This window comes from Rhinopithecus bieti, unplaced genomic scaffold (assembly GCF_001698545.2).
Source record: "Rhinopithecus bieti isolate Rb0 unplaced genomic scaffold, ASM169854v2 scaffold_5179, whole genome shotgun sequence".
NCBI classification, from domain to species: domain Eukaryota; kingdom Metazoa; phylum Chordata; class Mammalia; order Primates; family Cercopithecidae; genus Rhinopithecus; species Rhinopithecus bieti.
The window spans coordinates 1337275-1364259 of NW_016804741.1; the positions used below are offsets into that span (position 1 = coordinate 1337275).

At 37.3% G+C, this 26985-nt stretch overlaps 1 protein-coding gene across 1 annotated transcript in view; it reads left to right on the forward strand.

Annotated features, from left to right (window-relative positions):
• NECAB1 (N-terminal EF-hand calcium binding protein 1) overlaps positions 1 to 26985 on the forward strand; it is a 180765-nt gene that overhangs the window by 149318 nt on the left and 4462 nt on the right. Inside the window, exons 9-13 of the mRNA XM_017870358.1 lie at positions 986 to 1062; positions 7022 to 7075; positions 13505 to 13617; positions 22474 to 22551; positions 23803 to 23894. Of these exons, the coding sequence (XP_017725847.1) occupies positions 986 to 1062; positions 7022 to 7075; positions 13505 to 13617; positions 22474 to 22551; positions 23803 to 23894 (414 nt within the window). The remainder of the gene's footprint in view (positions 1 to 985; positions 1063 to 7021; positions 7076 to 13504; positions 13618 to 22473; positions 22552 to 23802; positions 23895 to 26985) is intronic.

Below are 26985 nucleotides of genomic sequence, written 5' to 3' on the forward strand. Positions count from 1 at the left end.
TTTGTAGCCACTTCTTGTGGCAACACCCATGCTCATTTTACATCATAATTTGGTGGGTTTTGAAAGGTGCTGCCTCCAAGAAGGCAGGTGGAGAAGTAAATTCTGATAACATCACTCTCCCTTTATAATTTAGTTCTTGTCTTTATTGTATTCAAAGCTAACACAGGCTTTGTAGTCTTGAATTCAATCACATTCTTATTTCAAGAAATATTAAACAATACTACTTCAGCAAATGCCTATGAAAACATTTTTATTAAGCTACAATCAGTATACACAAATATGCCAGGATGTTTGTGCATAGGCTCAGATCATAACTCTTCCCTTTGCATAATAATGTTGATAAAAACAATAATAGTAGCAGAACTTCTATAATGTTTAACTTGGTACTAGATACACACACACACACACACTACATACCTATAAATACATATGTATGTATATATCATATATATGAATATAGATCAACAGGCTCCAGTCTGCACTCTTAACCACTATGCCATGATTATAGAGCCCATGTATATGTACTCAAGTTAGTTCCTGGGAAAGGAGACACCAGCTATCTTGTCTTTATGCTTCTTTTTGATCTTAGCAATTTACACCTTGCTATGGTCGGGGATATGATTTCACTGGCTCTTGCCACTGCCCTACAAGTAAGTTTAGAATTGTTGATTGATGCTTTCCTTTTTGCAAAAGAAAACCAACTACATCATGGGGTTTTGTAAATGGCTCAGCAGGATCTTTTCTTTGAATATCAAAGGCCAGATAGGCAATTACATAAAAAACAGACCTGTGGAAGTGAACCCCTGGGATGCATGGATCTATGGAAATCAATACCTTAGAAAGCACTCATGAATACATTAAAAAGATGACCTGTCAGTGACACTGCATCCTTCCTTCAGGGTTGAAGGAAAGCTCTGATATAACCAAGTATTTCTTCTCTGTCTAAAGTTTAACATATTGCCCTCATGATTCTCCCTGGCCCCAGGCTTATTAGAAGAAGACAACCAGTGGATGACCCAGATAAATAGACTCCAGAAATTAATTGATAGACTGGAAAAGAAGGTAGGTGCTTTCTTTTCTTTATTCTCTCTTCCGCTTTTCAAGATGTTCTTACCTAATATTCCTCATTGCTTTATATCCATGACTGCCCCATAGATAGAATAACAGCCAGGATCCCAATAATTCTATGAATGGTTGCTTGGTAGTTATTTGAGGTTTTTGTTGTTGTTGTTAAATACAGAAGCTTACATTAATTCTTCCCCTACCTCCCACTCCTAATTATATTTAAAATAGGATGTGGAGTTGAGAGTTAAATAAATCTACTGCACTGCCTGGCTCTTACATTTTCAAATGAACTAGGTGACAGTGTGCTTGAATGATGCTAATGACAGCTCTTAGGGATAAGATGGTTGAAGTCTTGAGAATCTTTCAAATTAATTCAGGAAAATGGCAATGCTATCTACTAAAAGATGCGATTCCACACTCAGCTTCTGGAAATTAGCACATTAACCGATGGTTTTGCTATTAAAACTATCTAGGCAAGCAAGTTAGAATGTGGTGAAGAGTTCTTTAGAACTATATTTTATGTTCTTAGTTATTGTATTTTTATTAATTTAGTTAGTACCAAGTAGTCCTGTCATTGTAGTGATATTCTCCTTAAACATCTTTGATGGGAGAGACAACTTTTGTCAATCAGTAAGAAAAAAATGTGTTTTCTGCACATGTCAGGCACCAAGGGAGAAACATTTATGTTTGTGTCAGCACTGACTTTGAAGAAAACAATTGTCTACTAATAAAACTAAACTGTTCTCCTAAAGAGAGAGAGCGAGAGAGATAACACACTTTTTAAAAATTATATGGTAGCACAGAGTGGGATTCATAGTTCATGGTCAGTAAGTATTTTAATGACTGACCGAGACATGCTAAAGGAATGGATCAGATGTTAAAATCTATCCATGCTCACCTGATGGGTTGATCACTGTGACCTGGGGTGCTCAGGAAAGACTTCGTGTGGCACGAAGAGTTCAAGTGGGGCCTTAAAAATGGTGACTTAATTTAAAATTGTATTGCAAGCAACATAAATTATTTCTCTAATAAAAAAGAGTTTTCTGGAAGAATATGGAAGTTCTCATAGAATCAACAGATAGTCCAGAGGTCTGAATTTGGAAAAGTCAGAAGACAAGATAACCCTAGAGATCTAAATAGCAAGAAATACTTAACAGTCTCTGAAGTTACCTCCACTGGAATAAATGAGTTCCTACCATTTCCAGTCTGCTGGCCTTCTGTTCAAAATTCCACTTCCCAGAAGGAAGAGTCTGGTTGGTCATGGCAGGGTTGCATTACTGGCCTCCTGGATAGGGGAGGGGGAAAAGTCTTGATAACAATCCTAGAGCACAATATAGAGAGAAGAAGAGATAATTCAATGAAAAGAAAATGTATTGTCATTAAAGTTGGAATAAACTCTGATCAGCTAACAAACAAACAAGGAAACTAATATTTCCTATGGAGAAGTAAAATTTCAGTAGAGGGCAGCTGGAAAGGGCATTCAGGTAAGGTGATGGCATGAGCAAGGTTCAGTAGATTGGCCTGGTTAAGAGTCATTCATGTAAGGAAATAGTAACAAATAAGGTTGTATGGACAGAAGAGGGCCAGATTATGGATAGCCTCAAATAACAGTCTAAGGAATTTGGACTTGGAAACAACAGAAGGCATTTATTATTTTTTAACAGGTAAGTGAAAAAACAAACAAAAATCCTTTAGATAGGAAATTGGGCAGCAATATGCAAAGTGAATTAAAACAAATGCAAAATGAGTTAAAACAAGAAAAATGAGGCTCAGAGACACCAGAGCCGGCTCAGAAAATGGCATTGAAGAACAGGTTTGTGCAACTGAACCCAGTGAAGTCAGGTATGATAAGAGATGGGCCTATATTAAGCTAATGAGTGAGAAGAAAATGGCAGATTTGAAACACTTGAAGTGAAATTAACAGCACTATTGAACCGGTTAAGGACAGGAGGAGCTCAAATAAGAATCTGAGGATTGGAGCCTGTGTTTCCGAAACAATTATACCATTAACAGAAAAGAAAGAGACACATGAGAGATAATTTGTGAGGTAAGGTGAGAAGGTGAACCAGTGTTTTCGATGTGTGAATTTCAAGGTACAATGGAACACTCAGGCAGAAATACCTAGTTAGATGTTAGTAGGAGAGAAGTCAGGCCAACAGGTTAAGGTCTGTAGACTTACTCCACAAAGATGAACCCTCAAGTCCTGAGGATGGATAAGGTCTCTGAAAAGGAGATTCTGTGCAAGAGCCAAGTTAAGAGGAAACAACCCTGTAGAGTTCTTGTCCCTCTGCCATGGTGCCTTTATTTGTTAAATGTGTATTGAACACTTACTGGAGCAAATACCTAAACTACTAGCTTGCTGCAAATCAACTTTCCTCCTTTCTTATTTTATTGATATGTGAGCTGAAACTAAAAGATTTGGAGGAAAATAGTGGCTATGGAAATTAGTTTTCCAATATTAGAAGATCAAATCCAGGACCTCTATTTGAAAACTAAAGCTTGTTAAAACATAAGGATTCAGTTGCTAAATAAGTCCAGATTCATTTAAGGAATACGAATACCTCCTTTTAACGTTTTGAAATTTTGGACAAAACTATCTTTATTTGGTATCTGAAATTTTTATAGTTATTTTAAAGGAATGGCTCAAACTTATTTCATACCTTTTTTTCTAACTTTAAATCAAAGTATTGTCACATTTCTTTTTTTCCTAGACTTTTTTCTCCCTCCCTTCCTATAAAAGGGTTTCATTTTGAGGACAGTATCTAAGAGATTTGCTAAAAGTACAATGTGATGGTTTTCAGCACAGGGCTCCAGCTGTGTGGAGCTCAGTGTGAGCTGTCTTAATGAATGGAGAAGCAGTGCAAGTTCAGTTTTCTTCTACAACTTATTCTGTACTGTGCTAATTAGGTTTTAGAGAAAACTACCCAATTGCCAAATAGTGGCTGAGTACCTTGTCTCCTGTAGTTGTTAACACTAGTTTTGATCTTCCCATTAAAAGGAAGTATACCTGCAGTGGAACATATGTTATCTTTTGTCTGCATTAAGTATTTATGATAAATTCTTCCTGCACTGAAACCAAGCCCTATTCTATGCGTGTAGGGGAATATAACACTTAGCAATTTCTATAAATAGGTTTCTTCAGGTATTCCTTATATCCTTTTCAGCCTCAATGAGAATTTATGGGGATATACTGAGGTTATGTCTTGTGTTTTGCTTGACTCCCTGTAGAAAACACCTTTAATGGTTGGGCGCAGTGGCTCATGCCTGTAATCCCAGAACTTTGGGAGGCTGAGGCAAATGGATCACCTGAGGTCAGGAGTTCGAGACCAGCCTGGCCAACATGGCAAAACCCCATTTCTACTAAAACTACAAAAATTAGCCAGGCGTGGTGGCGTGCGCCTGTAATCCCAGCTACTTCGGAGGCTGAGGCAGGAGAATTGCTTGAACCCAGGGGGTGGAGGTGGCAGTGAGCCGAGATCGTGCCACTTCACTCCAGCCTGAGTCAAAGAGTAAAACTCCGTCTCAAAAAAATAAAATAAAATAAACAAAAGCAAAAACAAAACCAAAAAACCCCACCTTTAATGTTAAACAAAATAACAAGGACAACAATAAAAGCTCTTCGTTCTTCATTAAGTTCTTAGTGTATCATCAGATCACAGGACATTCTCACTTGAAAGGATGTAATTCAGGATGTCACACTCATACAACTTGTTTTAAGTTTTTCATACCTTAGATCAGGAAAGGTAAAACAGAAAATTGTACCTTAGTTAGTGTCAGGGAAATAGTGGTCAAGGAGATTACTAGGTTACAAGTTTCTATCTGTGGAGTACTTTTTAGTTTTCAATTCACATCTATGTACATTACATATAATTTTGCCTTCATGGAAAAGCTATGATTTAGACAGGGCATTCATTTAGCCATTCATTTATTCAACATTTATTGAGTACCTCCTGTGTGTCAGGTACTATTCCAGCAGTGGAAATACAGCAATGATGAAAAGAATATTGTTGGTCTTTGAAGAGACAGCCAAAAAAAAAAAAAAAAAAACCACACACACACACACATGCATGACAAATCCATGAAACAAGATAATATCAGATAACGGAAAGTGCTATAAAGAAAAGGTAGAGCAATATAATACAGATAGGGGGTTGAAAACTCCAAATGAGTGGTCGGGAAGGTCTCTCTAATAAGGTGATATTCAAGTTGAGATGTGAAAGACAAGAAGAAGCCAGTTATGTAAAGATTTAGGGATAGAGAATTTACAGCAAAGAAGGAAAAGTGAATCCCACAGAACTTAAATACCTTGCTGAAAGTTCCACCACAAAAGAACAGCACAGCTAGAGCAACATACCTCTATCATTAACAGGCATATATTATTTCAGATAGTCTGGATTTCTACAGTTTCAATTTACTTCTTATCTATTTGAAGGAGTTATTCTACATAATCCTCATTGGAAACAATGCTAGCATAGCCATTCACAGAATGAAGTTCTCAGAGATGAAGCACTTGGTTTCACTGGGGACATTAGCAGTATTCATTGGTCATCACAGAAGACATCAAGGTCTTAATTCTCAAAAGAAGATATACAAAGGGCCAAAAAACATATGAAAAAATGCTCAACATCACCAGTGATCAGGGAAATGTAAATCAAAACCACAACGTGATACTACCTTACTCCTGCAAGAAAGGCCATAATCAAAAAAAATAAAAAAATAAAAAAATAGATGCTGGCATGGATGTGGTGAACAGGGAACACTTCTACACTGCTGGTGGGAATGTAAACAAGTACAACCACTATGGAAAATAGTGTGGAGATTCCTTAAAGAACTTGAACTAGAACTACCATTTGATCCAGCAATCCCACTACTGGGTATCTACCCGGAGGAAAATAAGTCATTATACAAAAAGGATACTTGCACACACATGTTTATAGCAGCACAATTTTCAATTGCAAAAATGTGGAACCACCCCAAATGCCTATCAATCAATGAGTGGATAAAGAAATTATGGTGTATATATATGATGAGTATATCATCATATATATACTACTCAGCCATAAAAAGGAATGAATTAGTGGCATTTGTAGCAACCTGGATGGGACTGGAGACTATTATTCCAAGTGAAGTAACTCAGGAATAGACAACCAAACATTCTATGTTCTCACTCATAAGTGGGAGCTAAGCTATGAGGATGCAAAGGCATAAGAATGACACAGTAGACTTTAAGGACTCAGGAGAAAAGGGTGGGAGGGGGATGAGGGATAAAAGACTACAAATTGGGTTCAGTGTATACTGCTCAGGAGACTGGTGCACAAAAATCTCACAAATCACCACGCAAGAACTTACCTGTACAACCAAATACCACCTGTTCCCCAAAAACCTATGGAAATAAAAAACTTTTTTAAAGACTTCAAAATCTTTACAGGAGTTCTTCACTTTTAGCAAATATCAATTGTATTTTCATTTACTCTTTAATTCACTTTCTATTTAATAAAGAAAAATTAACACTAGGGTATAAATGTGTTGTAACAATAGACTAATGTTTATAATGATGTCCCAAGAAATGTAGAAATGTGGTAATACTTATTCATAGCAAAATAAAGCAGACTGTTAGGCTTAGTCATTCTGTTTCTTTTTCTTTTGTTTGCCTTCCTATCCTTTCCCTCTCTGTTTTTATGTACCTCTGTCTTTCACTTTGCTCTCTAATGGCATCCAGGAAGTAAACTTAAAGCAATACTTTGAACATGTCTAAAACAGCTTACAATTGATAAATGAGTACAAAGAGTCTTTATTGGAACAGCTTAGTTTTTAAAAATCTGTATTATTTCATCTTTCAGATAATGAGGTTCTTTTGGTTCAATGTTAGGCACGAGAGAAGTATGATTTGAATATATGGCATTTTTTAAAATGATGTAATTTTTTTCTTTTCTGCCATTTCTTCCTCTTATTGAAGGATCTCAAACTTGAACCACTGGAAGAAGAAATTATTGAAGGGAATACTAAATCTGTAAGTATTTTATCAGGTAAAATGTTATCAATGTGTTCTTTAAAACATAATTTAATTTCTTCAAAATTAGTTATCTCAATGAAAATTGAAAACTAGTCATATTTCATTTTATATGGTTAAGTTGTGTTGTTTCTACATTATGATTTGTATAAACCTAATACCTACTTCACAGTTTTTGTGAAAGTACCTGGCATGTAATAGGTGCAAAATGAAAATTTTATACGTGTGTTAATCAATGGGTTATTGAATAATTGAAGGAATATGACTGGCAGAGAAGGGCAACATTTAAGTTGCATCATAAACACATTTTGTAAATCCTGCTGTGACGTACACTGGATATACCTGAGCTGAAACCTGGTTCTGTTCGTTAATATATTTCCAGCATTTAGCCTAGGGCCAGGCACACTGAAAATGCTCATAAATAATTTTTCACAGAATAAATTGATGTTTAGAGAAAAGGGAGCATTTGTATCCCTAGGGATAAGATGTCCATCCAGAGTGGCAGTGCTTTTGGAAATAGAAGAAAATGGACAAAGGGATCCTAAAAGTACATTAAGATGCAACAAAAGAAGTTAGCAAATAATTAAAAGCAGTACCTACCAAGCTTTATTGTTTACTTTATGTTGAGGCAAACATGCATAGTACATTCTGTTTCAGGAAGTTGGATGTTTACATTTACATTTAGTGAAAATTTGGATTTTAAAATCTTGGGTAACTAGGAGAAAAATCATTTTTTAATACCTTAGATGTATTATATACTTTATAGATGTCAAAGGATTGTTCACGCATTTATATGAAACCAAGATAGGAAATAACCTTTCATCTCTGAATTGTGCACAAGCACTGACTACATGATAGAAGAAGGTGAGACCCACCTGTGTGTAAGGCTCCTGCCCATCTGTCCAAACTCATAATCCAAAGGGATTCTTCAGAGGAAACTTTGTGGGAGTATCAGAAAAGTTTAATCATGGCTGCTACTGTTAGAATCCTATAGTTATGAATACTTTCCCCCGATAAGCTAGATCTGTCATTGCATGTCTAGTGCTTTTATCCCTCCAGAGACAGGGATGTAGTTTGTGTCAATTCATCAAGACCCCAACATTTTAAAACGGTAGGCTTTCATGGGAAAGTGAGAGGAGTGGGTCTTGAGCGCATATACATACTAAGAATAGCGGGTTTGCACAGTCCCAGAGGCACAGGAATTGTTAACCTTGTGGTCATGCATCTGTTATCTTCTCACAGGTGTGCATTAGAGGAAAAACTATACTCCAGACAAAGGAAAAACAAATATAACATTTCTAATGTTGTGAGAGATAGCTGTCTATTCTTAAATAATTTTCTAATGTGAGATTGTTTTCTCTCTGTAGCTATGAGGAAGAAAATTTGTCTAAGGATTGTTTGTGAAAGGAGGCAGCTATTCCATTTGCAGGTCCCTGAGCAGCCAAAGCCAAGGCCAATTTTAAAAGATCAACACACACAACATTACTAATTCAGTAGTGCATAAAAGTACTTTAAACAAATAAGACTTAAGAAGGCCGTTCAGCTCTCAATATTGTTTAAAAGCAGGAAAGGATATTCTCTATTTCCAGCCATATATAGATGTATAACAATTATGCTCTTTGGGAATATACATATAGTAAAGATTTGAATTGGTTTGTTTTTTCAGAAGTAACAATAAGATATTTGTCATTAAAAGTTGTATTTTTTTATTAATGGTAGTAAGTGCGTTACTATAAATTCCTGTAAAACCTCCTATATTCAAAATGACCAAAAGCATTTTTCACTGTTATTTCATAGCTAGTGCTCTAGTGCTCATAATTCTATCCTACCATGTGTTAAATGATTTATCCTGATGACCAAAACCAGTTTTAGAATTAAATTTAGAATTTAGTTGAGTAGAGAGGTATTTTCCTTTTCCATTAGTGAATGCATGAGAAGAACTTGGAAAATAAATTCTACGACAGAAAGCAAAGAATAAATTTGTATTACACTTGGTTTTTGAAATGCTGATCTTTACTGATCCTTTGCTATGTGCCAAGTGTTGTACTAAACACACACATAACTCACTTAATCCTCACAATAGCCAAATAAGGTAGTACTATCCTCAGACTCATTTTATCAATGAAGAAATTAAGGTTTAAAGGAATTTACCTACCATAGCTGAACCCCTGCAGTTCAACCCCAGACCTATGCTCATCACCATGCTCTAACATTTTCAGCCCTAGTGTTTAGTGGATTTCTAGCCTGTAAAGTAGAACTGCTCTTTGCTAGCGAGGTTGTGGATGAATGGATTATTGTTTTATGAGATTCCCTACCATGAGAGCAGAGCAGGTTGTCTGGCAGGCTTGTTTAAGCACACAGCAAAAGTCCTGAACCCTAGCTACTGACATCTCTAGTTTTCCAGGCAATGAGCCATTACATAATGAGTCCAGGATGTGATTTCTTTTTTTAAGTCCATTTTTTTTTTTCTCAGCCCAGAGTAAGAGATGTAACACTTATTTAGTACCTGTCATGGAAAGGGTCCTTATACACACTATTCTATTTAGTCCTCCCAAAACTTTGTGATATAAGTACCACTATTCTAATTTTACATATCAGAAGACAAACTGAGAAAGAATTAAGTAACTTGTTAAAGGCCACATAGGAAAAGTGAAGCTAATTCTTTTTACTTTATATGCCTGCTCTTGAAGGAGAAGGAAGAAAAGAAAAAGAGGACAGGATGGTGGAGATGGATGAAAGAGCACCTAACAATTATGCAGTGCTGTTGAGTTTCCAGGGCCACCTCAAAGCCTTTCCTGGAATAAATAGTTTATTAAGGGAATTCTAAGATTAGCCAATGGCTAAAAGCAAAAGCATCTTTAATGTGTTTGTTCCACAAATAACTTGATCACCAACTATGTTCCAGGCCTGAAGAGAGGGTCTGAAAATAAAGTGGTGAATATTATAGGCTAGAAAACAAACTAGAAGGAAAGTATACAGAATCTACAATAAAATGTGATGAGGATTATTATAGGAAAGTATAGATTTGCACAGTAAGGGGACACAACTCAATTTAGGAGACCAAGGAATACTTCCAAAATGACATAATATTTAAGATGAAATCATAAAAAATAAATAGAAGTTTTAAAAAAATAATACTGATATATCTCTTACTATATCGAATGATTCTAACACTGCACTGAAAGAACACTAAAGTGCTAGATAGAAATATTTAAATGTTCCAAATGATTGATAACAAACATATTATAAAGATGTGCCCGTATGGCACTTCTTACCAAAAGAGTACTGAGTAAGATGATCATTTTCCAGATATTTTCTTAATTCAAAGGTTTGTAAAATCATGATAATTTTAAACATTTGAGCACATTCTTTTCAAAACTCAGATTTTCTTCAGCACATTGTTGTTGTAATACACTAAAATAGCTTATCATACAATGAATCTACAAACCTAGTATCTTTTTCTGCCTCTCTACACTCATATAAAACCGATGGATAACATCTTGTGAAGTCATTCTATTCTGCCATTCCTAAGGGTTCAGGGGCTATTGTCAAGTAATATAACAGGGACTATCAAAACATAAGTCTTGTTTTACAATGGCTGTTAAGAGTCAGTGAGAGCATACAAGAAAGGCTATGGTATCTCTGAAGACATATTTGAAACACAACTGTAAATGTAGTAAATAGAACCAAGTAACATGAAAAAATAAGTTGTACTTAAAATATGTCTCTGTGTCCCAAGACTAAAAAAGATGACATTTCTTGAAATGTTCCAAGAAATCAAAGGCTGATGCAACATAATCTAATGTCACTGGCAAATACTATCCTATGAACTGAGACTGGCCTTTCATACCTACACAGCACTATTTAGTCCAAGACATTCCAAATATCCAGCCATACTTTCACTGTAACAAAATTCCTATGAGGTAAATGATATACTACTACTCCTATGATAGAGAAACAAAAATGTAGCACCATGAAAGAATATTCAACCATGACGGAATGCTCTGAGCTAACTACATCTTGGGATCCCACAGTTTAGTAAGCTTTCAGGTTGTGTATTTGACACAAGAGACACATAGAAATATTAACAAGACAGTAGGACTCCTGTTCCACCTCTCCCAAACCCCACATCCTACAATTTGTATCAGCCTAGCCAGAACAGAAAATTTAAGTGTTTTCTTTGGATTTCAGAAAATCTACTTTAAATAACTACTATTTAAAAAGCTCCACTTGTCAGAATAGTCATCAAACTATCAAACTTAGGCAGATTACATGGGGCTCTTTAAATGGATTTCTTTGTGTAACTATCTTAGGAAAGGAGGGGAAGAAGATACCTCTGGTTTGGGTTGCAAAGTTGGACATTACAACCCAATCTAGGAAGCCAAGAGCTCAATTTTTCCAACTCATACATCAGTGTACATAAGTGAATGAATCAGTTAGCTATTGCTACATAATAATGCATCCCAAAACTCAGTGGCTTAACACAATAACCACAATTTTGCACGTAGGCAATTTAGGCTGGGATCAACTGGCTGTGTCTTATGGTCTCACATGGGCTCCTTGTATCTGTAGTAAGCTGTATGTTAGCTTCGCTAATCTTGGCTGAGTTTTCTCATATGTCTAGGAGCTCAGCTGTGCTCTATCATGTGGCCTTTAATCCTCTAATATAGGGGTTGGCACACTACAGCATACCTCTTGTTTTTGGTCATAAAGTTTTATTGTAACACAGCCACACTCATTGGTTATGTGTGGGCTGTGGCTGCTTTCACATGACAATAACAGAATTGACTAGCTGCAACAGGAGCCATGTGGCACAGAAAGCCTAAAATACTTACTACCCATCCATTTACAGAAAATATTTGCTGGCCTCTGCTGTAGCAGGTCTTGTTCACAAGATAATCTCAGAGATCCAAGAGAAAGAGTGGAAATCCACGGGCCTCTTAGGGCCTGAATTTGAAACTGGTTCACTGTCAGTTCTGCCACGTTTATTGGCCAGAGCAAGTTAGAAAGCCAACCCAGATCCAAGGGGAGGGAAAATAGAATCCACGGAGGGAAAATAGAATCCATGTCTTGAGTCAAAGGGCATGAGTTCATGGGGATAATGAAGGATTCTGCTTATTTTTACAATCCATCCCACTTGATCACGTAAAAATTGCCTTTAGACGAAAAGAATTATGATGGAATAGGTGGATGTATTTATATATCTCATTAGGAAAGCCCATGAGCTTTCCTAATTATCTGAGTCAGTAATCACAAATGTCCCAACCAAGAGGTCCCTGCAAATTTTTGTGAAAATGATATATCCATCGTTATTTTGGTAGAAATTAACTCTACTTAGTCATTAATATTAAAACCACGTGCTTTGATTAGTACAATGAAGTAGGAATATTTGTTGAATATACTGAATACCTAACAGTCTCTACAATATCATTGGTATTCAACAAATAGTAGCTATTGACATGAAATGAGAAACCCATTGGAATAGGAAACAGTAGACCAGGGGTTTACTTCTAGCTCTCATGCTGCATAGCTGTTATTATTGTGGAAGTTATTTTTCTTATATTCTAGATCATCCTTACTTTGTGTTTTGTTTTTGTTTATGCACTTTTATGATTCATGCCAATCCTTACTTTGATTTGCACTTTTATACTTTCACTACCAATTCTTGAAAAGAACTAATGTTGATATCTAAAATTCCATGAGAAGCCCACAGGCAGATCTTGAGGGAAGCCTTGAAACTACAATTGTTATAATGCTAATAGGATTTGTTACAGGAAACAGTTGCCATCCAATCCAGTGTGATCCATTAAAAACAAGCACATCTGATGCCATTACCTTTTGAACAGGGCCTGTTGTAAGTAGTTAATGTGTTTGACAACCCTGTAATATTTGATGTACCTTTGGAAATGCATAAGTTACTCATTTCTTTGAAATCTGGTTTTTGTAATGATTGTCACTTATGTCTAGTATCACAAAATATCCAAGAAATTGGAGCTGTGCAATGAACAATAGGACTTCTCTTTAAAAATTGGTAAGTGGTTATAGGGAAGTGATCCCAGCTCTGCCTGCACCATAGAGACACTTAGGGAGGTTTTAAAAATAGCAGTGCCTGGGCCCCACTCCCAGAGATTTTGATATAAATATAATTTTAAAACTTCTCGAGTCATTGAGAATCACTGCTTTTAAAGGGAAACACGTCATTGTAAAGAACACTTTGTTCAGCTTCTGGGACTAGAGGCAAGGAAAATATCTTGCCTAGATTACAGCCTTTATGCAGTTTTATACTTGGAATACTCATGGCCTTCCTTGGTCATATTTTTGGATGAGAATCATTTGTTTTTGTGAGGAGGAATGGGATGGGCAGTAGGAGTCAGCTGAAATCGGGCTCCGTGACAGCCAACGCAGTGACCCTCACCCCTTCCTCGGCAGCACATCATGCTTGTGCAGCGGCAGATGTCTGTGATTGAAGAGGACCTGGAAGAATTCCAACTTGCTCTGAAACACTACGTGGAGAGTGCTTCCTCCCAAAGTGGATGCTTGCGGTAAGTGCTCCTACTCCCGCACCTTAGGCCTTTGGCAGCCCAGGAATGCAGTGAAGGCATTTCTCACTTTAGACAAGGCTGGGGGTCTAGAAGACAGATATTTGAGAATCCTCACATTAAGTTACACAGAGCATTCCACCTGGGTGATGTCATTTGCTGCCTTTAACTGGATGTTTTCTCATTAATCTTTAAACCCCGTGTTGTTTGATCATTAGGGGCACCAAGTAAAATGAAATGGAGAGAACAACTTGAATGAAGAGACTGAATTTCAAATAAGTTGAAATTCCCTTTTGCATCCAGGCAGCCCACACTCTAATTTAAAATCATCTCTGGTAGATGAGGCGCCAACTCTAGGACATCTAGCTGTGATTGCTCCCTTGGCAGCATGCCCTGTGGCCTAATGACCATTTCAGTCATTAGGAAATTGCAGGCGTCCCTGAAGTCATGATTTCAGTCCTTGGTCATCAAAAGAAAATGAAGCAGCAGCAGATCTTTTCTTTCCTCTTTCCATGGGTACCACCTAGCTCAGGCTTCGGATATCTCAAGCTACTAAAATATACTATTCCTCATCTTCAGTTTTTTCACTCCAACTGGTTCAATAAACAGTTACTATAATAATTTGCTGGAAACAGTTATCATAGAATTCCCTTACCTGGAACCTACAGTAACTCTCTAATGAGTATCTTATCAAAGGCTAGATGTTTGTCCTGACTCTATATTTAATCCTACTGACAGACCCAGGATCCATATCACTACTATTATTTATTCTCCCTCATCTAAACACTCTGCCTCGGTGGTGCACAGCTAGAATTTCTGATATAATCTGTTTGTTCCCCACTGTGCCTCAGACCTGGCTACTCTTCCTCTCAGAAATGTGCATGCACCCAGCTGCAAGTCTCTGCCAGACCATGCACTGCCTCAAGTTCAGACCCCCAGTCCAAATTCATCTGCTTTTAGAAAACTTCCACAACCAAGTCTAACCTACCTTATGAGTTTGCTTAAACTATATTTCATAATGCTCTTCAAATATAGCTTTGGGAAGGTTTTTATGTGTGTATGTGTGTGTACGTGTGTGCATAAACAGATACTTCATGTCTCTGGGTGTTTTGCTTTTCCTCTCGGTGTTTAATTAATTTTATTCATACCCCAGCAGAATATTTCTCTAGCTAAGAAGTCTGGCTCTGGAAATAAACGTGGGATTTTACTAGCTTTGTGGTTTACTAGCTTTTGTGGCTCTAAGCCTGAGTTTCCTCCTCAAGAGCCTCATGAGATGGTTGGGAAGATTGAGATAGTCCGTATGCAGTGCTCAGCACAATGCTTCCCATCCACTGAAGACGTGAGCTGAAGTCATTATTGCGTTTACTTGTTTCCTGGTTGTCTGGGTGGCTGACCTCCTCTCCAGAGTATGAGTGCAGTACTTCCTCAGTGCCACTAACAGCTCATCATCTTCCAGTAGTGTCATTGTAACAAGAACACAGGAAATGCTGTGCTTCCATGATTATTTTTATTATTCTATGTCACGCCAGACTCAGAGGGCACAAATCAAAACCCCATTTTCGTCCTTTTTACTTCAGTGACTCAAGACTTGCAAAGGTGGGAATGTGTAGTTTTTAGAGCCCACTCATTTGAAAATAAAATTGAATATTTAAAAATGCAAAGAGGGCCTGGCGCAGTGGCTCACGCCTATAATCCTAGCACTTTGGGAGGCCGAGGCGGGCAGATCATGAAGTCAGGAGTTCAAGACCAGACTGACACTGGTGAAACCCCGTCTCTACTAAAAATAGAAAAATTAGCTGGACATGGTGGCATGTGCCTGAAATCCCAGCTACTCAGGAGGCTGAGGCAGGAGAATTGCTTGAACCCGGGAGGCGGAGGTTGCAGTGAGCCGAGATGGTGCTACTGCACCCCAGCCTGGACAACAGAGCGAGACTCCGTTTCAAAAAAAAAAAGAAAAGAAAATACAAAGAGAACCTATATATACATTGTTCACAGTGTAAACTTCCCAAAATAGAGCTCAGTAAACTCTTCATAATGAGGATATAGAGAAGATAAAGTCTATTTCAGTGTATTACAATCTCCAGGGATTGATGGCATGTTTTATATTTATAAAAAAGGCACACAAGTTTGTTTTTTAGGTTCAGAAACACTAATGAGTGTTGGGAAAATGACCTCAAGCTACTAGAACAGTCCCAGAGAAAGGGAAACTAGCTGTGGGGGAATGAGAGTGGATAGATTTGTGCTGTCTGCTGCAAATTCCATTCTCTCAATAACCACAATAAATTGCTCCATCAGCTCCTGCTGTGAAGTGGAGGGAAGGAGAGCATCTTTTTCCTGTAAGATAGATTCTCAGCCTCTCTGTTTCCTTTGCAAGACTGGTTTGTTTCATACAGTTCTTTGTTCACTTCTTAATGTTGATTTTTCAGCTAATTTCTTTCTTTTACTGGAATTATCGAAATGTAGACTATATCAGGTGGAATGAGCATCAGGGAATCACACCCATATGGAATATATATGGCATAGATGTTACGCCAGTGTGCCTGTCTACATGCAATTTTTCAGTTGTACCAGTTAATCAAATTCAATTTTCTACCTGTATCAATTGATAATCAAATGCCACTGATGCCATCAGTCATGCTCCAGTGTGCCCAGCACAATTGCCTAGTGCTTGGCTGAGAAAATAAAGCTCTGTGAATGTCAGAGGTTCTGTTCTCCCATGATGTTTAGCTCAGTCTCACCATGATTAGGCACAAAATACTGCCATAAAATAAAATAGATATTATTAAGGACTAACAAGATTAGACATTTTGCACCTATTTCCTTATTTATATATTTTTGAGACAGGATCTCGCTCTGTTGCCCAGGCTGGAGTACAGTGGCACAATCATGGCTCACTGCAGCCTCAACTTCTTGGTCTCAAGCGACCCTCCCACCTCAGCCACCAGAGTAGCTGGGGCCACAGGCACGCACCACCATGTCTGCCTACTTTTTAAAAATTTTGTACAGATGGGATTTCACCATGTTGCCCTGGTTGCTCTTGAACCCCCAGGCTCAAGCGATCCTCTTGCCTTGGCCTCCAAAAGTGCTGGGATTACAGGCTTGACCCACTGTGCCTGTCCTCTTATCTTCACAGCAATAATCAAGAGGCACATATTACATCCAGCTTAGAAGGAATAGGCTCAGACGGGTTAAGAAAAAACTTATTAAAATTTATCTGATGCTAAAACCAGTGTTTAATCCTTCTTGTCAGTATTTGGTCATCCTTAGAGTTTCCTGGATTTTCTGTGGTTAACCAGGGGTAGAATAGACAAGTCCTCTCCTGTTCCAATTACAACAAGGTCTTGCTTTCTTAAATTCAGGCCACTGAATTAGAGGTTTTGCCCTATAAGTTTTTGATTAGGAGACTCCGAAATATGGGGAGTGACAGAGGTTTTGTTTTAGTCAAAAGAGTTTTTAAAAAGTTAAGTTGGTGAAAAACTCAAGCAGATTATGTGGACTCATGTTTATACACACACATTGTTTGATACAACACATATACATACTATTCTTCACTTATTTTGTAATCATGAAGGCTCATTAATCCCTGTTTTTGTCATAGGGAGGTACCAATTGAATATAAGTGGTATACATGGTATGTTCTCAGAACCATTCTTGACACCAGAGAACAAGAGAATAGTTTGTTTTCAAGGATCTTAGACTCCAGTTGGGAAAATAGGATGCTTATTTATGAGGGTAGAGCACAATTAAAATCATGTTCATGGTCTAAAATTTCATAGTCATTAACTAGAACAAAATGATTTCTAAAGTCACTCAGCTACAAAATTTGAGAATTTGAATATATTCAAAACTCCATGTCAAGGGCCTAAGGAATATGAATGTAGGATTACATTGTAGGAATCAACCCTGAGGCATCCTTAAGAAATAATGGTGGCACATTGAATCATTAATCATTTATCAGTATTTATTTATTTTTGAGACAGTGCCTCACACTGTTGCCCAGGCTGAAGTGCAGTGGTGCAATCTAGGCTCACTGCAGCTTCAACCCCCCAGGCTCAAGTGATCCTCTCACCACAGCCTCCCAAGTAGCTGGGAGTACAGGTGCGTGCCACTATGCCTGGCTAATTTTTTCTTTTTTGAGATGGAGACTTGCTCTGTTGCCCAGACTGGAGTGTGGTGGCACACTCTTGGCTCACTGCAACCTCCACCTCCCAGGTTCAAGCAATTCTCCTGCCTCAGCCTCCCAAGTAGCTGGGACTACAGGCACGTGCTGCCACATCCAGCCATTTTTTTGTGTTTTAGTAAAGACGGGGTTTCACCCTGTTGCCCAAGCTGGTCGTGAACTCCTGACTTCATGATCCGCCCGCCTCAGTCTCCCAAAGTGCTGGAATTACAGGCGTGAGCCACTGTGCCGGGCCATTTTTGTATTGCTTATAGAGACAGGGTTTCATCATGTTGCCCTGGCTAGTCTTGAACTCCTGGACTCAAGTGATCCACCCACCTCGGACTCCCAAAGTATTGGGATAACAGAAGTGAGCCACCATGCCCAGCCTCATTAATCAGTAATTATATAGATGAAATAAATTGGTGACCCACAGCTTGGTATGGAGAAATGTGAGGACTGGCCCTCTTGCCATGTCTTTTCTTCATTGGTTAGGTTTTGCTTGTGATTTAAGGTAGGACATGCACATGGGGAAGGAAGAAGCCAAGAGGGAGAGTCCCGACCATTATGGGTAATTTCCTCATTTAAAATCTTTAATCTCACCTGTTCCTGAGCCACATCCATTTCCCCTAGAAGCCATTTCACTGACACATTTTCCAGCATCCAGGAATATTCAAGATCTCCCAAAGCTCAAAGTTGAAGCTTTTAGGGCCTGCATCCAAAGACAGCTTACCCAAAGAACTCTTGCTTTAGCCAATGAGTGTTAAGTGTCACAGGAAGTATGAAGATTTTAAGGAGAATGACACAGGCTGTTTCGGGGGAGTAGAATCACACAAGAAACAAATCACACGTGTGTTGTTGTGCAGTTTTACATTTACAAATAATTGAAAGCTAATCATTCAAGCCCTAAGCCTTTAACAACTGCTGACAAATCTTTCTAAAAATTATTTCGCAATTGGACTTTTCTTGCTGTCTCAGTGTGATCATTGTGTGTCATTATCTATATGGTATAGTCTCAAATATCAATGTCCTTAAATATCATTGCCCCATATTGGTCTTTTTGGCCCTTAACTGAAAGTACCCATTCTGTAAAGCAATTCTGGTTAGCACTTTCACCCATGTGCCTTTGAGACAGAATCTGCACTTTCATCACTGCGTCTGCTTCTTGTCAGTCACCTTTATTAGGTTTCCTAACTCTTTGTCAGAGTGCAGCTTTTCGAGGCAAAAATGCCTAAGTTCAAAGTCTGGTTTACTCACTAGCAGCTGTGATGACCATGGACAAGACATTTCATCTCTCCATTCCTTAGTTTCCTTATCTATAAACAATGGAGAAACAAATACACAAAGAAGACACCACCACCTTCCGGTATCAAATAAGAATGCTTGCAACTGCAATCTAGAGTAAGCACAGTAACAGTCACTTATATCATAAGTACATTTATTATTCTCAAAAGGAATACTGGAGGTAACAATCTCAAGGTTTTTATACAGCTTAATGTTGTCATCAAAGATCCCAGATCTGTCTTTCAGATGTGCCTTCTGGCTCTTCACCAGATGGCCTATAGTGAGGAAGAAAAAGGGAGAAATACCAACAAGCTCTCCTCTCAAGTCTGATCCTGAAGACGCAAATGTTTTCCCAGAGTCCCTGCTTCCCAGCATACTTCCCCTTGCATCTCACTGGCCAGAATTCAAGTCGCATGGTCATTGTTGGCCACTGGGAAGGCTAGGAAACAAGTGTCCAGCAGAGAGGATTAAGGTTATCAGAATATTTTCAGTCCAACACTGATTGGTACATTGGGTGTATTGCAAACTGAACAGTGGCAGAGTCATGTTAGTAAGAGGAGAGTAATATTTGGGGAGGCAATGGACAATGTAGCCACATGACTCCCAAAGTAACTATGAAGGTTAAATGGCTTATCTATGGAAAATGCTTAAATTAGAGCCTGGAACAGAGCAATACATGTAGAAATCATCACCACCACCACTATTAATACTTATATTATTAGCTTGCTGCTTCTCATTGCTTTAGTAGATATGTACATTTTCCCTCCATTTCTTTTCTGGTTTTCCTCCCACCCCATTCCTTTTGTTTCTGTCATGCTTCTTAGCTTTGACACCATTAAGGCTTAGCTTTCATAGCTACTCACCCAATGAAAGTGATACTTTCCTTTTAGCTATTGGGCTAACAACACACACACACACACACACACACACACACACACACACACACACACACTAAGCCAAGTACTGAGTTAGGAATTCTACATGTAACTTTTTTTTCTTTATTTTCAGACAGAGTCTCGCTCTGTCGCCCAGGCTGGAGACAGTGGCTTGATCTTGGCTCACTGCAACCTTCACCTCCTGGGTTCAAGTGATTCTCCTGCCTCGGCCTCCCGAGTAGTTAAGATTGCAGGCACGTGCCACTGTGCCCAGCTAATTTTTGTATTTTTAGTAGAGACAGGGTTTCACCATGTTGGCCAGGCTGATCTTGAACTCCTGACCTCAAGTGATCCACCCACCTTGGCCTCCCAAAGTGCTGGGATTATGGGTGTGAGTCCCTGTGCCCGGCCTTCCATGTAACACTTTAATTCTCATAGTATTGTTATCACTGTTGCACAGATAAGGAAACCAATGTTGAGTATTGGGATCAAGGTGGCATAGCTAATAACTGGTGGATGGTGGAAGGTCTGTTGGGCTATACTTTAAATCACTGCCATTTCATATTCCTTTTTACTCCTTCAAAAGCTTTAGCATTATGCTAAAATTTTATGAATTTCTTATCTTATGGTCTTATGGCTAGTCTGGAAATGAAATGTTCAAATATCAGGATAAGTGGGCTTTTAATGTAATAAGTATACAAATGAATCAGTTTTCAGGCAGCAGTTGATGAAGAGCTTGAAATACAAGGCTGAGTATTTTAAACTTTATCCTAAAGAAAATAGAGATGGATTGTAATTTGTCCAGTGTACTGTTGAAGGTTATGTTTGGGGATTACATCCCTTTGAGACTATGATGAAAGCTATAGATTCTCTTCCTAGAAAAACATATATATGCATATTAATTTGCAGATCATTTCTGGGATTTTAGTGAACACCCAAAGAGCACATTCATGAACTCTTGGGATTAGAAAATCACAAATTCCACCTTCCATTCAATTCTTATGATTCCATAGTAAACCTTTCTCCAGAAAATCTGAAGTTGAGCTAAAAACAATATTTGCTGCATCATACCTTAATGAACCAAACTAAATAAACAACTGAAAAAAACACAAGCAGAACTAAAGAAAAAAAATTAAAATTTCTGTGTGTAGTTACTGCCACCTGCTGGTCACACTTAGGTAAATCCTAAATCTACATTAATCAACTATTTTACTGCTATTTGTTCTCTTACTGGTAAGTTTACTGGTAAATTCTTTGTTAACCCAAAAGCCTTATTGTTTTTCTAACCCCTCGTTTTGCTTTCTAATATGAATATATTATGAACCATCAGGCTGAACAGTCTGTACTTTTGTAATTCAGTTTTTAAAGTTATCTTTATTTTTGTCTCCCACTCTTAAGTTCATGAATCTCTCTATTCTTTTGTTTCAGAATTAATTTGGGTCTTCATCATTTCTCACCTATGCTATTTCACTATCTTTCCAGCTGTTTTTTCTACTTTACAATACCCTTCATACAATACCCACTGGGCCATCGGAAGGATCTTTTAATACATAGCTATAGCCACGACACTCTCCCTGCTTTATATCCTTCGGTGGCTCCTCATTGCTACAGAATTAAATTTGCAGTCACCTCAACCTATGTTTTCAGCCAGCCTACTTTCTTCACTCCTTCAAAACATATTATGTAGACTTTTTCCTCCTTTGGGGTAGTCAAAGGACTGGAAGGAACAAATTTGTCTCACCCAAATTGGAAAAGAAATTTAAAAGGAAAACAAATTGGAAAAGAAATTTAAAAGGAAAACAAAAAACCCTTGCAATTATGGCCAGAATGTGGACTCTTAAACTTCATCCAGAGACAGTGTTGAGCAGTGTGTGTGTGTGTGTGTGTGTGTGTGTGTGTGTGTGTGTGCGCGCGCGCGCGTCAGAGGGAGAGACAGTTTGAGAGACGGAGAAAGGGAAAAAAGAGAAAGAGGAAGAGAGCCATTAGGTATTGGCAAACTAGGAGTCAGTTGTATAGCAGTAGTGTGGTCCAAGTGACTCAAATGGCATAGAACAGGACCCACACAAAAACTGTCAATACAGGAATGTTGTAAGGCTAAGAATTTGGCAGAGGTACAGTGGTTGATAGGGCCAATCCTAATAGCTACATTTGAGGGCAAAGGCAGGTAGCATGCATTCACATTTTTCTGGGCCTAGCGCAACAGATGCTCAATAAACCTTTTTGAATGAATGAATACAATTTTGCAAAAGTTACATTCGTGATGTCTGCAATATATTGAGACTGTTTTCATGATGCAAAACCAGAAAACTAAAAAATCAAAACAAAACAAAACAAAAAACAAAAAAAAAAAAACCACTTATGCCAAACAGACATATTGAACAAGTAAATTCTTGACAAATCTGTTTGATTTTCATGCAGGCACCTTAGATTGTTTCCTCTATTAATGGATAAGATTGTTTCATACTACATATAGATATTAGAAAAGTTAGCTTGTATCTTTAATTCCCAGTAGCTAATTATGCCTTTTATTTTCCATTTCAGTATTTCTATACAGAAGCTTTCAAATGAATCTCGCTACATAATCTATGAGTTCTGGGAAAATAGTAGTGTATGGAATAGGTAAGTTGTGAGCAAGCCTGATTTTATGTGAAGCCAGGAAGGTGGCAATATGTATGCATGATGTAATTTTAGGATTTGTAGGAAAGCTCCGTTCTCTTTTACCTTACCTTAAAACCTGTCCCATTTGCCCATTACCCTGAATTCTACGCACTTTAAAAATGTATTTAATGGCTTAGAAACCACTTGTCTTGAAGTACAAATACTTTTGGTAATGATTCCACTTTGAGTCTTACCATTTTACTGATGTTTTCAGATAAGAAGATATAAATGGGGGTATGGGTGTCTAAAGCTGGTGAGGGTAGTGGTGGGGCTGGAGACAAAGGATGGACACAAATGAGGTGGAAAAAAGAGCTTTATCTAATTTTTCATAGGATAGTCTGTGCGGCTATTTTATTTTACAACAAAACTACATACAATTTTTAGAGTCATTGCAGCCCAACACCTTCTAAATCTCTTTAAAGACTAAAATAAAGTGGAAATTCAAGACGTTGTCAAAATTCAAAACAAATCAACTTCTTTAAAACTAAAATAATTACTAATAGAAAACAAACATATAATTTTAAAATGGAATGAAAGAAATGTTTGCTCTTCTGAGAGTATATAACAATTCCTGACCGTTTAAAATGGTACAGAGAATATAGTTCTCTAAATAAGTCCATGTTTAGGGTGTTAAATATGGTGATGGAAGTAACAGAATACCTGGAAATTCAGTTGATCCGTATTTCACCTAAAAGTTTTATTTTTGTGACAATTTTGAAGGCACTTTGGGCTATAAGGAAGGCAAAATGATAGCAACAGTATTTCAGCCATAGAAGGAAACAAGGTAACTTATTCAACTCTGTGCTTCCAGGCCAACACTTTCAGATAGTTTTCCAGATTTATTTTTATTATCTAGAAATGTAAAATATACAGTCTGTCTTATTATCTATCCTGTTTTTTAAACTCTCCAACAGCTATAATATTCTTTTCTATTTAAATTTGTTGCAGTAAAGTCTACTTCCTATTTTATCCTCTAAAAAAGTAATGTTCTCCTGGTTTAAAACCTTTTTCAAAAAGTTTCTGATGACAATTATTAAATTACTCCTAAGTCATTTTTGAAAGCTGAACCACCATTAAAACAAGCTTGTATCCAGGAGCTTACTTAATCCACATCATCCCAAACTTTGCCATCTTGATCAAATTTGATCTCTGCTGCACTTCGGAAGATTGTAAATAAAAATGCACAGCCTTAACCTGTAATTATTTACACAGCCACCTTCAGACAAATTATAGCAAGACATTCCAAAGAAGTAATGTGGATTTCTTGGAAACTCCAGAACTCACATCTACAATGCTAGTTCCTGGTAATTATCCTGGGTTTACAATGCTTCTATATCCTTTTGTATTTTTTGTTTCTTTCTTAAAAGACAGTATGCTCTTCCCTTTTATATTTTATCAATGGTATTCTCTTATTTATTTCTTTATATATCTTACGGTTTGAGAGTGGGGGGAAGAAATAAAAGATCTATATATTTGTTCTATTTTGTCCTTAGTGAACCCTATTTGTATTCCCAGCTATATTGAACCTACTATTAGTCATTTGCTAATCATATTAACAAACTTGAAGTACTACCAAATCATGATATTTCAAAAAATTATTCAAATATTTTACCATATTGTAATTTAGTGTATTGGACACAATTTGTTCATCTACCCATCCAATTACTGATTAAACATATATTTACTGAGTATTAATATGTGCTAGGCACCAGGGTGTTTAGCCTATTTACTGGTACTGATTAAGCTCCATTTCTGAACAAGCATTGTGTTGGGAGCTACAGAGGGTACAAACTAAAAGCAAAATCCCTACCCATAAATTAGCCAGGCATCGTGGTGCATACCTGTAATCCCAGCTACTTGGGAGGCTGATGCAGGAGAATCACTTGAACCTGGTAGGCTCACGCCTGTAATCCCAGCACTTTGTGAGGCTAAGGTGGACAGATTACAAGGCCAGGAGCTCAAAACCAGCCTGACCAACATGGTGAAACCCCACCTCTACTAAAAATACAAAAAGTAGCTGGGCATGGTGGGGCATGCCTGTAATCCTAGCTACTCAGGAGGCTGAGGCAGGAGAACTGCTTGAACCCAGGAGGCGGAGGGTTGCAGTGAGCCAAGGCACTGCACTCCAGACTGGGCGACAGAGCGAGACTCCATCTCAAAAAACAATAATAGTAAAATAAAATAAAATAAAATAAAATAAAATAAAATAAAATGGGAAAATCTTAGAATACAACTTCTGTAAATATGACTGCTGCAGGCTTTGTACATAGAATGCAGGAAAGTGAGATCCACATTTTATTTATCTTCACATTCACTACCCTATTACAGTATTACTATAGGACAGTATATGGCAAAAAGAAATTATTTCCTAGATGAAAGAATGAATAGGACTTTGGCATCATCATAAATATATTGGTCTTCAGTCAAAATTTCCATGAAGTCCTGACACGTAATTTTTGTGTCGCCATGACACCCATTTCCATTTCTCCCAAACCAATGTGGAAAGAAAGGAACAAAGCTTGTTCTTATTGGTGCCTTGAGTCTTTCCAGGACAGAAACACCTGAACAAAAATAGAGAGGAAAAGAGGACAGAACAGGAGGCTACTGAGTTATCAGTAAGGGGAAAAATGCTATAGCAATAATTGAAAATATGGAATAATCTGATAGTTTTCTGACCTAACTCTATCATTATCTTGAATTATTTTCTATACACTACTAGTGTCTTTGGCACATGCATTATATTACTCTTTCTCTCTCAGAACATTTCCTAATTTAGAAAGAAAAACTGACTACAGATAAAACTGGATCAATTCTTGTTCTGTGAATCCAGCCAGGTTCAATACAATTTAATGCCTTTTAATTGCTGCCCTATTTTGTATTAATCTCATATTACATTTAATTTCAACAATGATTACTGGAATTTCGTATAACAAGAGGAAAAGGTAGGCATGATTTCTGACACAATTTTAAAACCTACAACATTTTAACATTTATTGGGACATCCCACCCTATTTTAAAGTTTTATCACTGTGACAGCAGGCCTATTCCAGTAAGTTGAAGTTAGCATATAAATATTATTTGTGGGTTTTAATGGCCATATAACTTATAATACTATTTTTAAAAACCAGTTTTGTGCATTTTGTGTTACAATGGTTGTGAAGATTAAAAAATAATAATAATTATGTAGGCGCTGTGGCTCATGCCTGTAATCCCAGCACTTTGGGAGGCGAAGGTGGACAGATCATCAGAGGACAGGAGATCGAGACTAGTGGCCAATGTGGTGAAATCCTATCTCTACTAAAAAATACAAAAAATTAGCCAGGCATGGTGGTGCATACCTGTAATCCCAGCTACTTGGGAGGCTTAATCCGGAGAATCACTTGAACCTGGGAGGCAAAGGCTGCAGTGAACTGAGTTCGTGCCAGTGCACTCCAGCCTGGGTGACAGAGCAAGACTCTGTCTCAAAACAAATAATTAATTAAAGATGTATTAGCTGCACATATTTATACCTAAAATTAAAATCTGAAAGAAAAAAGGCAGACACTACATTTTAAAATGCAGTATGAGTGGGTTTGTATTTCTAACTTAACTCACAAATTATGATTTCTGGTAAGATTGCTTTTTATGGTTAAGACTACTAAGTGGTTTACCTAAGATACATCTAAAGAAATTAAGCAACTAAGACAGACTGCATCCAGATATGAAAATATACACTATAATACATTCCAATGACCTCTCAAATATAAAATCCTTCAAATGAAGCATACTGGAATATGGCAGCCCAGATCCATTAGCCATCATAAACCAGCCCAGACAAAAAGAGTATATCAACTTGGTCTGTGGAGCAGAATGTCCCTTGGCAATAAGAGAAAAGCCTATGGTTATGAGAAAACAGGATACAAAAAAAAGATCCTATTTCCAGCAAATTACTTGAACAGCTTTGAAAGCAAATTTCAATCCCTTCCATTTATCTGTTTCTCACAGCATTCCACCAATCATACATCTTTGCCATTGGTTTGTTTTCAGCATATCTATATTCACTGGGATAAACATTTATAATTTTAACATACAGATATACTAAAATATTATTTATAACCTATCTTCTTGATTATACTCAATATTTATGAGATCCTGTATGTATAAATATATGGTATTTATAAATATCACATATGTATAAATATATGTATAATTACACATGTATTTATATGTATATTATACATATGATACATCATATTTATAAATATGTGTATATATGTATATTATATATGTACATATGTATATGTATATATTGTTATAGATGTATATATTACATATTATATGTACATATTATAGTATATGTATATACATATTTATACATATTATATGTATATGTATATTTATATGTATATACATACA